At 37.1% G+C, this 18,186-nt stretch overlaps 1 protein-coding gene across 11 annotated transcripts in view; it reads left to right on the forward strand.

The window, feature by feature from the left end:
- The window catches only part of CADPS2 (calcium dependent secretion activator 2), a 555,896-nt gene that overhangs the window by 515,396 nt on the left and 22,314 nt on the right, over nucleotides 1–18,186 (forward strand). For 9 of the 11 annotated variants that reach the window (XM_059933509.1, XM_059933501.1, XM_059933504.1 and 6 more), the window contains one exon: nucleotides 14,756–14,863. In XM_059933509.1, the coding sequence (XP_059789492.1) occupies nucleotides 14,756–14,863 (108 nt within the window). Of the gene's footprint in view, nucleotides 1–14,755; nucleotides 14,864–15,652; nucleotides 15,910–18,186 lie in introns of those variants that run through there. The other 2 variants (XM_059933503.1, XM_059933505.1) reach the window with 2 other exon arrangements.

An 18,186-nucleotide genomic window follows, 5' to 3' on the forward strand; every position in this document is an offset into this window, starting at 1 on the left:
TCTGTTAGAGCCCATAGAGCTTCAGCATTGAAAGACACAGAAGGTGGTTCATTCACTCTCCTTCTCAATGCAGAAGCCCCCTCTCCTGATATCCCTCACAAAGATTCAGTAAAGCTCTTTTAATTTTTTCAGTGATTGCAGGCTCACCATAAGACAGCCTCCTCTTATGTATAATGAGTTGAAATTCTGCACCTCTGTGAATTCTGTCTTGGTTCTAATCCCTTTTCTGCATGATAGCCCTTCAAATATTTGTTGATAATTATCATACATCCTCTTCCCAAGAGATATGGTGGCTATTCAAAGGGATAGATTGTCTGAGGAATTCTTATTTTCTATATTAAACAACCTTAACTTATTCACTGAATTCACTAATTAAATACTTATTTAGCACATACTAAGTGCTAGACTCTGGGCATGTATGATGAAAATATATATGTCCTGCCCACAGGCTGTTCAGTGTCTAGGAATAAAAGAGATAGGGAAATATATCATGAAAACAGCTGTAACAATTGTACCCAGACTCTTTATCATACCAATCACTCTCTAGATGAATTCCAGCTTACCAATTTCACTATTAAATCAAGTTGCCACCCAGAGCAGAGCATACTAAACCATAGATATGGTCTGGCCATGGCAGATTGCTATAGGAAGAGTTTCTCCCTTAGATCCAGACATTACACCTCTATTATTGATGTCTGTAAACATTAACTTCAAAAGCTATGAGGTGCTGTTGGCTTTTACTAGTTTTTTTTGTCTGTTTGTTTTTTTATGCTAAAACTCCAGCAAGTTACCTCTTTGAAGCAGTCTTTTAAGGAGAAACTGATGAGAAAAAAAAACAACAACACTGGCTCACCTTTCACAGAAATTAACTCAAAACTGATCAAAAACCTACCTGTAAAATGCAAACTACAATATAAAACTTCTAGAAGAAAACATAGAGAAAATATTTATGCCCTTAAGTTTGGTGATAAGTTTTTAGATACAACACCAAAAACATCCATGAAAGAAAAGCACTGTAAGTTGGACTTAATAATGGACTGCTCTGCACTGTTAAGGGAATGAAAAGACAAGCCACAGACATATATTTGATCAAGGACTTGTATCTAAAATGTACGAAGAACTCTTAATACTCAACAATAAGAAAACAAACAGCCCAATTAAAAAATGGGCCAAAGATCAGAACAGACACTGCAGTGAAGACATACAGGTATCAAATAGGCAAATGAAAAGATGCTCAACATCATTTGTCATTAGAGAAATGAAAATTAAAACAATAAGATACTAGTACACACCTATTAGCATGGCTAAAATTGAAAAACTGACAGTAGCAAAACGTTGACAAGGATGCGGAGCAGTAGGGACTCTCATTCATTGCCGGTGGAAATACAAAACGGTACAGCCATTTTAGAAGACCATTTCGCAGTTTCTTACAAAGCTAAATATAGTCTTTAGCAACCCACCAATTGCACTCCTAGGTATTTATCCAACTGATTTGAAAACATATGTCCACAACCGAAACCTGCACACAAGTGTTCATAGCAACTTTATTCATATTCAAGAATTGGAAGCAACCAAAATGTCTTTCAGTCAGTGAATGCATAAACAAGCTGTGGTATATCCATACAATTGGAGTACTAGTCAGCAAAAAAAAAAAAAAAAAAGAAGAAGAAGAAGAAAAATTAGCTATCGGGCGACACGAAGACATAGATGAATCTTAAAGCCGTATTGCTGAGTGAAAGAAGCCAGTCTGAGAAGGCTACATACTGTATGATATCATTTATATCACATTCTAAAAGGGAAAACGACACATAAACTATAAATAAACTGTATAAAGATTACGAACAGATGAATGGTTACCATAAGTTCAAGGTCAGGGAGACTTGAATAGGTGAAGCCAAGGGAACGTTTTGGAGCAGTGAGACTATTCCATGTAATACTGTAATGATAGATATAAAACATTATGCTTTTTCAAGTCCTAACTTTATAGCACAAAAATTGAACCTGAATATATGAAAAAAAAATTTTAATCAATTAGGATATCGTGGGATCCTAGGATGGAGACTGTGATAAAATAATCTAAACTCTATTGCAAATGTATGGAATAACCTCACTAAAAAAAGATGAAGGAAAAAAGTGCTGATCTGAGTCACTTTTGAAATGAGTGGCATCTGTAAAAATAAAGGAAAAGGAACTGTACATAAGCATTGTACTCTTGTTGTACAATTCAGAAACCACTCTACATGTATAATGGAATTGAACAATTAAGTGAAGGATGGTGGTTGGTGGGAGCCAAGTTTCTCATGGAGTGAGATGTTGAAGACAAACAAGAGGAAGAGGCTAGAATTATCCCTGTGGTAATGGATTGGAGTTGGAGCCATCAATGTGAACTTGTCTCTAGCTTAATATAGATAGAGCTGGTTGCATATAGAAATAGTTTTAGGTATATGTATATGCGTGGGTTAGTATATACACATATATTTCCTTGGTTTGTTAGCTGAGAGAGCCTAGAAGCAGTGATATCCCAGTAGCTACATGCACACCTAGTGCCCAGATTGTGGTCTGTCATCTCCAGTAAAATGAACCAAGATTCCTTGAAGAAATGGCTGACACTAGGACTGGGGCAGGAAACACAAGATGAGCCTGGAGCATCTTATATATGTGTGAGAGAAAGTAAGGAAGTGTTTAGAAAGAAAAACCCACAATGATAGGAGATATGTTAAAGGGACCCAGGAGACCCCTGAGAGAGCTCCCAATGGCCTGAGCTAGAGTAAGTTGAACAACTTACTACCAAATAAATTAGGTAGTATTAGCTTATAACACAAAGTATAAAATATATATCTGTTAGTCCATACTGACATAGGTAAATGATTGACTGAATAAATAAATGGGGGAAGGCCTTCCCTGGTGGTCCAGTGGTTAAGACTCGGTGCTTCCAATGCAGGCGGCAGTTTCGATCCCTAGTCAGGGAACTAAGATCCTACATGCGGCACTGCCAGAAAAAAAAGAAATGGAAAAGATAGATCTCCCAAGCAGAAGAATTCCAAATAAGTAATGTAGATACTTTACTTCCAAGGAGACAGTGTAACTCCCTACTCCTTAAGGCTGTGCATAGCAACTACCTTCCAAAGAGCACAGTATGAAAAGGAGGGTGAGGAGAATGGATTTATTGGGGAGAAACCTGACAATATTACCTCAGCGAGTTTATTGAGGTCAACATCAACAGTGATAAATTATATAGATAATATTTACTCTTGATAAATATTCTGTGGTCTCCTTCCAGAAGCCTATAACTCCAGTCTAATCAGGGGAAAAACAACAGACACATCCCAGTAAAGGGACAGTCTACAGAATATCTGACCGGTACTCAAATTGTCAAGATCATCAAAAAGAAGGAAAGTCTTAGAAATTGACAGGAGGAGGTTAAGGAGACATAATGACTAATTAAATGTAATGAGGTCTTCTGGACAGGATCATGGAACATAAGAAGGACATTAGGTAAAAACTAAAGAAATATGAATAAAGTATAGACTTTAGTTCATAATGTATCATTATTTGTTCATTAATTGTAACAAATATACCATAGTAATATAAGATATTAATAATAGGGGAAATTTGGTAGGGAGTAAATGGGAATTCTCCATACAATCTTCACAATTTTTCTGTAAATCTTAAATTATTCTAAAATTTAAAAAAATTAAAAGGCAGTGGACTAGGATTTAATACCTGAGGTTTAATTCCTCTTATGCTGCTCTATGCCCTTGGATTAACTGTGTGACCCTGAGCATTACTTCACTGCAGTGGCCTCAGTTTAGTTATCTATAAAGTGGATGAATAAGTTATATAAACTGCATTAGTCCCTCTAACTGTGATATTCTATCATTCTGTGAATTCTAGATCTCTGTCCTATTCCATCCAAGAAACAACAGAACCCATAAATGTCACTTAGAAGATGATAGTAAGGTAAAGAGCTAGAAAAAAATTCTTTAGAGAAACAAACAATATCATCTAGCAAATAATCTCATTTTTGAAATTTTGAAAAAGCAAAAAATAAAAAATACATTTTATGAAATGAAGTGTTAGAAATATAAAATTATCTATGATATCAAGTGGCATTCCTAACACAAAAGAGAAGGAGGAATTCATGATCCTAGTACATACTGGATTGTCAGATATTCCATATAATTATAGCACAGCTGAAGATGTATAAGAGTCAATGACAAATGGGAGAAAATATTTGCAAATGAAGCAACCGACAAAGGATTAATCTCCAAAATATACAAGCAGCTCATGCAGCTCAATATCAAAAAAACAAACAACCCAATCCAAAAATGGGCTGAAGACCTAAACAGACATTTCTCCAAAGAAGATATACAGATTGCCAACAAACACACGAAAGGATGCTCAACATCACTAATCATTAGAGAAATGCAAATCAAAACCACAATGAGGTATCACCTCACACCGGTCAGAATGGCTATCATCAAAAAATCTACAAACAATAAATGCTGGAGAGGGTGTGGAGAAAAGGGAACCCGCTTGCACTGTTGATGGGAATGTAAATTGATACAGCCACTATGCAGAACAGTACGGAGGTTCCTTAAAAAGCTAAAAATAGAGCTACCATACGACCCAGCAATCCTACTACTGGGCATATACCCTGAGAAAACCATAATTCAAGAAGAGTCATGTACCACAATGTTCATTGCAGCACTATTTACAATAGCCAGGACATGGAAGCAACCTAAGTGTCCATCGACAGATGAATGGATAAAGAAGATGTGGCACATATATACAATGGAATATGACTCAGCCATAAAAAGAAATGAAATTGAGTTATTTGTAGTGAGGTGGATGGACCTAGAGTCCGTCATACAGAGTGAAGTAAGTCAGAAAGAGAAAAGCAAATACCGTATGCTAACACATATGTATGGAGTCTAAAAAACAAAAAAATGGTTCTGAAGAACCTAGGGGCAGGACAGGAATAAAGACGCAGACATAGAGAATGGATTTGAGGACACGGGGAGGGGGAAGGGTAAGCTGGGACGAAGTGAGAGAGTGGCATGGACGTATATACACTACCAAATGTAAAATAGATAGCTAGTGGGAAGCAGCTGCATAGCACAGGGAGATCAGCTCGGTGCTTTGTGTCCATCTAGAGGGGTGGGATAGGGAGGGTGGGAGGGATACGCAAGAGGGAGGGAATATAGGGATATATGTATATGTATAATTGATTCACTTTGTTATACAGCAGAAACTAACACACCATTGTAAAGCAATTATGCTCCAATAAAGATGTTTAAAAAAAGAGTCAATAACAGAAAATGATTCAAATCAAGTCATTTAAATATAACATATTATGAACATAGTCTTCTGTATCTTTGTAATCTGTACTTTTTTGACACTTCTTTATGAAAGAAAAAATATCATACATAAGAGAAAAATCATCAGTATATTCCTGAACAGAAGTGAATTTCATTATCTCCTGCTTCTTAGCAAAGAAGCTAGCAGCCGCCCTCTCCCCAACCCTGTGATATCTTTCTAATCAAGGTGATAAACTGTGACCTTCGGATGGTTTGGTAGATTTTTTTCTTGGTTAAACAACCCTATTCTGCAGAGGAGTTGCTGTTGTAGTTGCACGGTTCAAGGCTCCATCATAGAACCTTGGAATGTTCATGGCGGCAAAACCCTTAGACATACAAGAAAAGCAAGACCTCGAGGGGGTGAATCTGTTCCCCCTGCTCAACAGTAACTTAGGTGAAGGGAACTCAGACCTGAGAGAGGGGAAGGGAGAAGGGCTATAGTAGATGTAGGACCAGCATGAAAACATTCACTTTAGCTTTACAGACGTGAGCACTAGGCCCAAACCAAAAATTCAGTAGATTTAAAGTAGAATATTAAAACTAACCACCCCCCAAAAATATTGCCTCCGTATAAGGTACAGAGGATGTAGATGTAGCAATGTATGTTAAAAAGTTGTATGAAAAATTAAGTGAGACCATAATGTAAAGTAGCTGCTTAAAAAAACAAACAAACAAACAAAAACAAACACGAGGTAGCACAACAGAGAAGTTACAAACCCAAACTCAGGAGCCAGACTGCTTGGGTTTGAACCCTTGCTCCATCACTTTTACTCAGTATCTGTATGACCTTGGGCATCAGTTTCTTTTTCTTTTTTCTTTTTTTTTTTTTATAGCTTTATTGAGGTAAAATTGGTATATTTAAAACTGCACATATTTAATGTCCATAATTAGATGAGTTTGGACATAGGCATATACCCGTGTGGACATCAATTACTTTATCAAATGGAAATAGAATTATACCACTTCTAGGCTTGTTGTAAATATGTTAAGCACTTTTCGGGATTCCTGGAATGAAATTAGTGATCAATAAATGTTAGTTGTCATCATACATTATTACTGATTATAATAAATCTAGTGTCCAGATTCTAAAAAATAATCATTCTGCTCTATACTATCTTGTTCACCTCTGTGTTGTTGTGGGAAAATCCATCTGTAGTCTTTTAAAAACGACATATACTTTTTACTTTACCTCCTTTTGAAGAGAGCAGCCAGCATAGTTAAGGGGATCTGGAAATAATGGCTTATAAAGAAAAAAAGGGAAATTGGAATATTATCCTTGAGAGAGGAAAACCCTAAGAGACAAGAGAGTCCTGTTTAATACATGGAGTTCCCATTTAAAGAAGCCTCAGTCTGTATCAGTCAAGAGGATAGAACTAGGATCAGTGACTAAAAACTAGTGGGAGACAACTGAAATCAGGGTATTAAGAAAAAAACAAAAGAAATTAAAATTCTTTACAAGGGTGATATGCCCTAGTAGTAGTTACTCCACTGTTTGCCAGAGGTGGTACTGGAGATTCTGCATTACGTAGGAAATAAGACCACATGACATTTACCATTTAAAAGGACATTTAAAAGCACTTTCCAACCCTGATTCTGAAATTTTGTTCTATAGCTCATATAAGTTACAGGGCATTTTGCTGTGGGTGTGTATGTGTACAATGCCTATTGAAAGTTGTCCTGTTAACATTATTACACACATTGCATGTGATCTCTGTGCTAGACAGTGAGGGGACACAGCTAAAGAGACCTGGAGGACACAATAAGGGCTACTGTGACGAAGAACACGGAAACTCCCCACTGATTGGCTGCTTTGTGCTGGTGTCTGATCCTGGTTGTCTGCCCTGAGAAAATGGAGAGGGCTTATCTTTCTCTTGCCTTCATTACTAATTCTCTCAAATGTTCTCTCTTTGTTATGACACTTGCACAAGTTTCTAACCTTCCAGCTCCCCACAGTGTGGCTTGAATTTAGCTCTATACTGTGCAGGCTTGGTGTACAGTCCAGGATCTCAGTTCAAGTCCCACCTTTGCCCCCTACTGGCAATCTGACCCATGGGCTTCCCTTTTCCCACCTATGCAATGAGGATAATGGTGTAATCACTGTGCTGTCTCCTTCACTAGGTTCTTATGAGGATTCCATGAGCATATTAACATGAAAGTGCTTTGTAAATGTAAAGCACTATTAATATGAATGGGATTGTTATTGCTTCTCCCTGGAATTGCTCCCTGCCCCCATCATTGCTCTGCAGTTTCCACCCCCTGCTTCAGAACGTGACCATTTTCCAAAAGAAAAACCATTTGTTTTCCACAGTGTAAAAAATATTAGATTGCTTTTCATTTATTTTCCTTTTATTTTAGAATATCAAGCACCTTGCGTATGTCAATGGTGACTTTTAAAAGTACAGCCAGTCAGTTCAGTAACAGTGGTGTTTTCCCTCCTTCCTTTGTTTTGATATTGTTTATTACTTAGATGAGGCCACCTGAATACTCAGTGCTTTACGTCAGAATGAGAGCCAGGCAGAATGTGGGGAACGGAGTGCCTGCCCACTGGGACATATTCACACCAGGACCAGATTGAGAGTCTCACCATTACAGGAGCAGGGGAGGTTGCCTTTTGTGCTTCCTAGAAGAGTACTTTGCTTCTCTCATCTTTATTTCTTTGGGTTTTTGTCTGTCTGGGTCTTCTCATAGAAGGTAAATCCATGAACTGCCTCTGGACCCTGACCTTCTAACATCCTCAGGTCTCCTTTAAGCCAAAATCTGAAAGGTTCCAAATTGGGACTGAGTAACTCAATCCCAGTCAATCTAAATTTTAAAAGCTAAATGAAATCATACCCACAGCATTTTAATTTCACTTCTTCAAGTCCTCAGTGTAGTTTCTATAGTTAACATTGTAGCAACTGTAGATAGATGAGGGAAAGGTTACTGAACAGTATTGTAAACTGGGAGATTTAATACCTTCATCATCATCATAATTATTAGTCCTGAAAATAACAGTATAAAGCTAGTGTGTGACATTCATGTTAGCACTTTCCTTGTCTGATGCTCCTGTATCAGCAGCTATTCCTCAAAACTCTGAGACGTTAGTGATTTTTATAGATCAGAAATAGCAAGAGAGATACTATATGCTCATGGTCTCAAATGGGAAAGCCGTAGTAAGATGAAAATCAGGCCCATAAATCTCAGTTGAAAATCAACCTGCCTCTTTTCCTTGAGTATTTCAGGCTATTATTTTAAACTATTATTCAGTGTCCCTTTTAATATTTAAAATAACCTCCTCTTTGGAAGGTTTTCCCCAGTGATACAACAAAAATGTTTGAACATACTGATGCTTAAATCGATGAACACATTATGTCACTATTTAGAAGGAATAGTATGAAGCATTTGTGTGAATTTTAAGAATGAAAACAAAATGACTACATAAATTATAGGAGCATTAATTATAGCAGATTCTGATATAAGATATTCTGATAGCATTGTGGTAGGAATATGCTTTTTACTGACTGTGCTTACAGGGAGCAGACAGAAGTATCCAGGGTAAGAACTCTGGAGTCATAGAACCTTCTCCCTTAGAATGTGGGACTGAGCGAAATTACATACTTAAAACACATATGTTACGTGCTCCAAGTCTGAAAGATATTTTTCAAATGGATGTGGATGCCATTATCTTTCATTCAGAATTTTCTGCATCCTAATTTGGAGTCAAAATGCATAACAGTGTAAATTAATGGAATTTTGAATAGTGCTACATTTAACAAAGGGAAAGGTGACTGTGGCCACTGCCTTGCAATAATAGTTGGGAGTTTTTCTAAAGAACAATGAGAATTTTTTTTTGTTCACTGTTTTAAAACAATGATAAACCATTGTTAGATAAACCATTATTAGAAAATCTTGAAATTTTTATATTCTTGTGACTTTTTCATTGTTTAAATTTCTTCCCCCCTTTCCCCTTTTTATGAATTAGTCCTCTTCCTGGACTTATATAATACTTAAGTTAGAATAAATCTAATTTGAAGTCTTTAGTTCTGTTCATTAACTTTTGCTTTTCTATGTGGATACAATATAAATATTCTACTTTGTAGGAAATTTAGTAAATAAATAGGTATATAAGGTATATATTTTTTACAACATAATCATCATAGCTGTACTCAAAACCTTCTTCTATCTTAAATACTTGAGAACTTATGTCTTACTTAAACTGCTCCAAATGCTTTTGAGCTTAATTTTAAGAACATTTTCACTCAGATAAAAAATATAGAAATTGCTGCATAAATGCCAAAATAATAAGGAATATATTAAACAATAAAAGAAAAAATATGTTGTTGGTAACAGTACCTGGAAAGTTGTGTGTTTGTAGAATTTTGTCCTGTGTTCCCTGATGATCAATCATAGACTGTTCCTGAATCTGAAACGCCAGAGTTGAAATTAGTACTGTTCCTATCACAATTTCAGATTGAAGAGACATACTAGTGTTTTAAATCTTACAAGATCCATTTTTTTCAAATGGTAATAATGACCAGGTGCAGGTATTTCATTTACGAAGCATGCAGATTGTCATAAATAATGATATCACAGTTCCACTCCTGATTGTTTCTTCAAAGCAAGATTTTCTAGGTTATGAGAAGTGCGCTTTCAAATTAAGTCAATTAAACTGTAGCTTCTATTAATCTTTGAGACTGGAATAGTATATTTAAAAATTTGTCTCCTTGTTAAATAGACACCATGACAGTGTTTGCATAGTGTATTGTTAACCTCCTGTGGAAGGTTAAACGGCTTCTTCTGTATCTAAATCTGTAGCTGTGAAAAATGTCTGCAGCATTGCACCCACCCACCCATGAATGGGGAAAGTGAAGACTTGCACCTGTGGGATTAGGTGTAGCAGCAGGAAGTAAGAGCATTTGCAGCGTATAATTAACAGGGAATTTTTTTCTTTTTTTTTTTAAACGGCATTTTCATCTCACTGGGTTAACCAGTGATTAGCGCTCGAAAAAAATTTGCTGGAGTCTGCATCCTTACTTAAACTCATTCCCTCGCTGGTGTATTCTATTATGCAGCCAAAGTCAGAGGAACTCACCTTACCATACTCCATTCTCATCCATATTTATTGATTTCTTTATGCTCATGGGGGAATGTTTTTAGATATTTGTATCCTTTTACTATAACTTCGTTAGCCAAATTCTGTTCTTTTCTGAATCGAATTAGAAGTAATCCAGGAAGCCTTATTTTGATATAGAGATTACTACCCTAAGAAACAAGATGGAGAAGTTAGTGCTTTGGTGAACTGAGGATCTCAAAGTTGTTTTTTTTTTTAACATCTTTATTGGAGTATAACTGCTTCACAATGGTGTGTTAGTTTCTGCTGTATAACAAAGTGAATCAGCTATACGTATACATATATCCCCATATCCCCTCCCTCTCGTGTCTCCCTCCCACCCTCCCTATCCCACCCCTCTAGGTGGTCACAAAGCATCGAGCTGATCTCCCTATGCTATGTGGCTGCTTCCCACTAGCTACCTGTTTTACATTTGGTAGTGTATATATGTCCATGCCACTCTCTCACTTCGTCCCAGCTTCCCCTTCCCCCCACCCCATGTCCTCAATCCCATTCTCTACGTCTGCATGATCTCAAAGTTTTAAATGGGAGAATGGGGCTTCCCTGGTGGCGCAGTGGTTGAGAATCTGCCTGCCAATGCAGGGGACACGGGTTCGAGCCCTGGTCTGGGAAGATCCCACATGCCACGGAGCAACTGGGCCCGTGAGCCACAATTACTGAGCCTGCGCGTCTGGAGCCTGTGCTCTGCAACAAGAGAGGCCGCGATGGTGAGAGGCCCGCGCACCGCGATGAGGAGTGGTCCCCACTTGCCAAGACTAGAGAAAGCCCTCGCACAGAAACGAAGACCCAGCACAGCCATAAATAAATAAATAAAAGAACGTGAATTTCTTAAAAAAAAAAAAAAAAAAAAGACCTGGGACCATGTCTCAAAACAATAATTAAAAAAAAAAAAAAAAATGGGAGAATGAAGAACAACATTTACTCTCTCTTAGTGGTATTCAATATATAATGTGCTCGCTATGTGGTTTTTAATTGTTATTTTCTCGTTCATTAAGAAAACTGTAATTACAAATATAGAAAAGATTTCTAAATGTAGCTCTCCAGAACAAAATATCCTTGATAAAAATTCACCCAGATCTATACAGTTGTTGAAGTTTAACAGGCTGCTCCTCTGATAAGGTTGGAGACACCCACTTGCACCAGAATGTGTAGCAATATTCTACCTGGAGATGCAGTCACATGCATGCTTTTCATTTACACACCAGCAAACAAAAACTTAACTGAGTGTGTTCAGTTTTTTGCTTTTTTAACTAAATTTTATTTCCTAATAAGATAACATGTAATAATGGAATGAGATGCAGTGACTTCCAAAATATGTAGATTTTACTGCCATAAAACAGTCTTTGCACAAAGGAGCACTGAACCAGCGATAATGTCTTCTATCCAAACACATTTGTACTGTAAGTAGAAACTGTTTAAAAGGAAAATTACATCTTTTTCAGCAATTTATCAGAGATAATTACCCTTCATACACCAAAGGAAGGATAAAGTGTTTTAAAGAACTATAGTTCTAATTGGTAAATGTCACCAGCTGTTGCAGTTATTCTTACTTGTGTATATTCTTTTAATGATTATAGTCTCATGCCACAAGCTACATGAAAATATATTCACTAGGTGTGAAATTCCCGTATGTCACAGTTTCAAGAATATGTAAACAGCTCAAAGATAAAGGAAGAAATAATGCTAATGAGGAATGTAAGAATTGTAGGTTTTGTTTTCTAGGCAAGTGGATCTTAATTTGCCAAAGGGGAGAAAATGTAATTTCAAAAAGAAAAAAACAAAAAAAGACAACACTTAATTTGTTGAAATAAACTTTTAATTGAGCTTTACTTCACACCCTCAACCAGGGTTGTGATTTTCTTAGAGAGCCATAGAACTGTCTCAGCTTACAGATTTCAGTATTATATCCTTTGGGTCTGCCAAAGGGAATAGCACTGAGTTTTCTTTTAGGCTTAAACTGTAAAGTATTTGTTAGTTTTAGATGGCAAAAGATAAATTCTTCCTGGACAGTGTTTCATGATGTCTAATGTTATCTTAAAAGTGATCAAGGAAACGGAAAAAAAATTACCTTCGGGTCTGTGGCAAGTGTTTAAAGCCATCATTCTCCATTTCTCCTGGCTGTAACTCAGTTTCCAGTGAGTCTGATGGGTCAAGTGATTGATTAGTTTAAACTTCTAAGCATACTCTTCTTTTGAAAGGCAGAAATAAAAATGGGGTAGCTGTGGGGAAAAATGGTGGAGGAGGCAAGCCTCTCATGTGTTGATTCTTAACTCTCAGTTCCTCTGGGCGGTGCCCAGCTGCCTTGGTATTATATATGTCACAGCATTTTGTTTCTAGGCACCTGACTGAAACTCAGATGTGGAGCTGACTTGTTATCATGTATAGAAAGTCGTTCTCCTGTCATTTTCATTCTGCGGCAGTATCCTTTCTGAATGTTCTCACTTTCAGTGTCTTGACAAATTTGAGAGGCACGGAGAGAAATCCTTATCTCATGGGCTAGTTGTCTTCAACTGTTAATAGTAGTTAGTAATCTTGTACAAATTACCCTGCCTTTTCACTGGAAAAACTTACGTATAACACCCCTCGCCCCCAAAAAAGAAAATAACCTAGGCTTCTCTTGAGTATCCTTGTAATTATTTAAACTTTCAATCATTGCTTATGAGAATTATGTAGAAAAATAGTGACGGCATGAATTTGGTAAGTTGTCTCCATTAAGTTTGGAATATATTTCCTACATTGTGTATGGATGCTTTGGAAGGAAAGATCAGTGAAGACATTTATATAAATAGTTGTTTCGGATTATAGCTAGTCACGAATTTTGTTATATCAAGGTTATGTTTGAAAGGATCCTTCAGTCCATGTGGTATAAATTTCCCTTTAGGCTAAATATAAGAGATAAATATATAAGAACTTTCTGTGATTTTCATTGCCCAGAAATGACTTTGTTACCAAAAAATCAAATTAATTTTTATTAATGAGATATGCCCAATGTCTATACTGTGCACTTGTTAAGAGATGGGCAGTTTTATCATTGTATCAATACATAAAATATAATCCCCTCCCGAAAAAAGAAGTGATAAGAACTTTGTCCTTCATTTAAGGAAAAGGCACTACTACTGTCCTAGCATCTCTCAGATGTATATCTTGTCTTTCCTGCAGTAGTAATAGTTAAATGATTCATATCCTCTTTCACCTGGTTTCCTTACATTATTTACTTTTACAAAGAATCCATTGATGGTGTTTATAAGTGCATCCTATAGATACGAAATTATGCATGACTGGCATTGACTTATTCGGGCATCAGTTCTACCATTTCATCGTTATTGTTGTCCTATTCTAATTAAATGAATTACTCAGTACAGACTATGAATCAACCCCAGGTATAGAGTATACAGATCATCTACTCCAGCTATGTGAAACTAAAAGGAGAACTAAAGATAAATTTAGAAAGAAAACTCTTTAGGAGCCATTCAGGTTTTTGTCCCTCCCTGGTGCTGATTCTGTAGACTCTGTAGCAAGGAGGAATTCTATTAACTGCCTTATCTTGTCTAATATTAGAAGACACCAAATGTTGAGTAACTTTGGAAAGTTATCTAATCCACACCTTTGGCTCTTCATAGGAGACTAGTTCATCAATATTCTTATTGCATTTCTAAAATAATATAAATCCTTGAGGTAGTACTGATAAATATGGATGAGTAGAAGCAATGGATAACCCACAAAATTTTGATTTGCATTTCACTTTGTGATGCATTAAATGTTTTTTATTCAATATCTTCCTAATAAGAAAATTTATTTTTTATTCCTTGACCACCCGTAGTAGTTGAGGAAGGCAAACCAAGGAAAGCTAACATTTTAAAATATATATATGGATAAACCAGCCAGAAATGATGAAAAGGAAATTGAACTTACAATTAGGAAATGATTATTGCATGTGGGAATTTTTTTGAAAAATGTATTCATTTATACTGCTTGGCATATTGACCTAGCAAGGTAGCCATTTAAAAAAAAAAAAGAGTATCTACTAGCTTACAACCACATATTTCTAATCATCTTAATAATGATGAGTAACTACGACCTCAAGTTATAGACCTCAATAATAAACTTTTATTTACTTTAATTATGGAATTTGAAGGTGTCCATTGTTGATTTGATCTTAAGCATATTTTTCTACTGTAACTTTTGAAATGACAGAAGGAATGATTCTCTAGGATGGTGATTAAATAACATTCTCACAATCAAGGCCTGATATTGTTTTATTCCCTGTGCTTTTTCCTCACAACAGAAACCAGGAATGGATCTGGCAGACACCTATATTATGTTTGTTCGGCAAAACCAGGATATTCTTCGAGAAAAGGTCAATGAGGAAATGTATATAGAGAAGTTGTTTGATGTAAGTAACTACCCTTGCAAATCATGCTGGCTTTGTAGATGTACTGTGAAGGAAAAAGTTACACTTTGATGGTATGTCTGCAAAGCAGACTCTCTTTTTTTATTTCTTTTTCTTCTACGCAGCTAATATAGTTGATCATTTTATTTCTTCGACTGCTGACAGAAGCCTTAACTGGCTTTTTTCTATACTTGAAAACTGTCACTATTAGAGTAAGAGTCTTAAAATCCTTTTAAGGTTAATTTTAGCAAGCAAGATGATATCCGGTTTACCGTTGTGTGTAGTTTACGTCACTTGCCTTTGCAGCAGTCCATAAACAGAATCAGACTGTAATGGATTTGGCCCCTACTATAAAAGTTTTTCTTAAGTCAATATAATATTCTTCATTTAAACAAAGAAATAAGCTGCAATAAAGGCAGATATCTGCCACTGTACTGTTAGTGTGCATTTTCATCTTGCTTTCCAGTACTGATGTTTGCTAACAGATAGAATACTGCTGTGGTCTCATGAAGGTCTTCACTGAGGCATGGCAGCTCCTAGAACAGGGAGGTTGTGGTTTTAGATGCCCTGATCCGCAAGTTTCATTCACCGAGTACCTGTAAAAGAGACTAAGAGAGCAGTCCATTTCAACAACAATGTTGTCACTCATTTGTAATTATTCAGCAGTCAGTTCAAAGGAAATGGTACTTTGATTGTGACATAACTTTGCATAATTCACTACCAGTGCTGATTCTGAAATGTAATATTTGCTTTGAACTGTATTTATTTATGTACATCTTCTCTGCATTTTAGAAATACTTTTCTGGCAGTTTCATTTAATTATGCAAGTTACTGCAAATGTTTTCATAACAGCAATTCACGGGCTTCATGGTGACACTTCAGCTGTGGCAGTTACAGAAGGTCCTGCTACGTCATCATCTCCACCATGGTCTGTCATGTCAGTGTTTGCTGTTTGTCAGATTGGGTGGTCAAAATGAGCCTTATCTTTCATATTTTATGTTTCTAGCCTCTACCCAGGCTGTTTTACAATAAAAGTATCATCTGTTTTAATAAGCTAAGTGTTAATATGTGTGAAAAGAATGATTTCCTAAAAGCTTTGATGCCCTGCAGGGGTAGAAAAATTATCATCCATCCAGCTGGCTCCTTTACAAAATACTGAAACCATATTAGCAACTTCTGCTTCCACTTGGTATTGCTCTGAATTTACAAGCATATGTTTCACTTCCAAATTCTCTTTTACTTTTTTTGCTTATGTGGTAATTTTCAAAAATGTTGAACAGAAAAGAAAAGTTGAGTTGATGTTATTCCCATTATGTTTCTTCTTGGTATAGCTAAAGCACATCTTCTGTGGTGAAAAAATGGTAGAGTCATTCTGGAAATAGGCCACCGTGTGTATGTGTGTGTGTGTGTGTGTGTGTGTGTGTGTGTGTTTCTTAACATCTTCAATTTTTTGTCTGGGCGACCTATTTACTACAAAGCTTGCCATCCGATTGTAACAGAGTTAGAATTTCTTTTCTTTTTTATAAATTTATTTACTTATTTATTTATTTTTGTCTGTGTTGGGTCTTCGTTGCTGTGCACGGGCTTTCTCTAGTTGCGGTGACCTGGGGCTACTCTTCATGGCAGTGCGCAGGCTTCTCATTGCGGTGGCCTTTGTTGCGGAGCACGAGCTCTAGGCGCACGGGCTTCAGTAGTTGTTGCACGCGAGCTCAGTAGTTGTGGCTTGCGGGCTCTAGAGCGCAGGCTCAGTAGTTGTGGTGCACGGGCTTAGTTGCTCCGCGGCATGTGGGATCTTCCTGGACCAGGGCTCGAACCCGTGTCCCCTGCATTGGCAGGCGGATTCTTAACCACTGCACCACCAAGGAAGTCCCAGAATTTCTTTCTTCATAAAGATATTTCCTACTTAAACTTCCCTTCATTCACCAAACTTCTTTTGAAGACTTTTTGTATGGCAGCAATAACAAACGGAGCTAACTAAAGTGGATGCCAGGAGGCCAACATTAAAATGATGTGGTAGTTTGATTGTCCTGGTGATAGGTATATACTTTCAACGCCTAAGCATCAGACATGGCTGTGAGTTTGCTTCTAAAAGGAACCCTTGACAAGCAACCATTCTGTTTTGGTTGTGAAGGTTTTGTCATTCTGTGTATCCCCAGTAGAACATTGGACTTGTTATTTGTAAAATAGTTATAATGTCCTTAAACATTCTAATATTTTTAAGTTGCACATTTTTATTACTGTAATTAAAAATAAAAAGTAAACTGTAATTCTATTGATATGTCACCAAGAATAACATATGAAGGGGTACCGAGAGCCCCTAATTAGCCAAGACTGAATTTGCCTCAATTACAGTTAATAAATGAGAGGTTATCAAGTATGTGTTGAAAGGTAAAGTAGAATGTGTATCTTAAGCAACAGATCATTACTGAGAGACGTTATATAATTATTGGAAATCCACTTGGCTGGAGCTTAAAATAATATTGTTAGGTGTCAGAAACAGTTGAAAGTAATGACCCTATAAATCCTGTTAGCAACCTTAGTCTATTACAGATAAAAGACTGAACAGTTTTTTTTTTTTATATAAATTTATTTATTTTATTTATATATTTTTGGCTGTATTGGGTCTCCGTTGCTGCGCGCGGGCTTTTTCTAGTTGTGGCGAGAGGGGGCTACTCTTCGTTGCGGTGCGCGGGCTTCTCATTGCGGTGGCTTCTGTCGTTGTGGAGCACGGGCTCTAGGCACACGAGCTTCAGTAGTTGTTGCACGCGGGCTCAGTAGTTGTGGCTCGTGGGCTCTAGAGCGCAGTCTCAGGAGTTGTGGCGCACGGGCTTAGTTGCTCCGCGGCATGTGGGATCTTCCCGGACCAGGGCTTGAACCCGTGTCCCCTGCATTGGCAGGCGGATTCTTAACCACTGCGCCACCAGGGAAGCCCTGAACAGTTTTATTCAGGCATCATGACAAACTTTTGCTCTTCCAGTTCGCTTCCTCAGTAAGTAAGGAAATGGAGCCTCCCACCTTCAGATGCAGAAGAAAATGTGTACACACACACTCACACGCCTGCGTGCAGACGCGTGCACACTCACTGCAGTGAGTCAATACTTAGTGGTTTTAACCCACCCAGACGAGAGTACAGGGCCTGCAGTTTCTGGTCATGAATTATGAGAGCTTAACTCCTTACAAAAGATACGCTTTTTATCCAGATGAAGTTCGATTCGTTCTAGAACACATAGCAGTATTTCCATATGAAACAATTATTCTGCAAAACACCCATCCTGCCACCAACACCAACACTTTAAAAAAGAGCGCATGTGTTTTACTAAAGAATT

Source organism: Balaenoptera ricei, chromosome 9 (genome assembly GCF_028023285.1).
Source record: "Balaenoptera ricei isolate mBalRic1 chromosome 9, mBalRic1.hap2, whole genome shotgun sequence".
In the NCBI taxonomy this organism is placed as follows: Eukaryota; Metazoa; Chordata; class Mammalia; order Artiodactyla; family Balaenopteridae; genus Balaenoptera; species Balaenoptera ricei.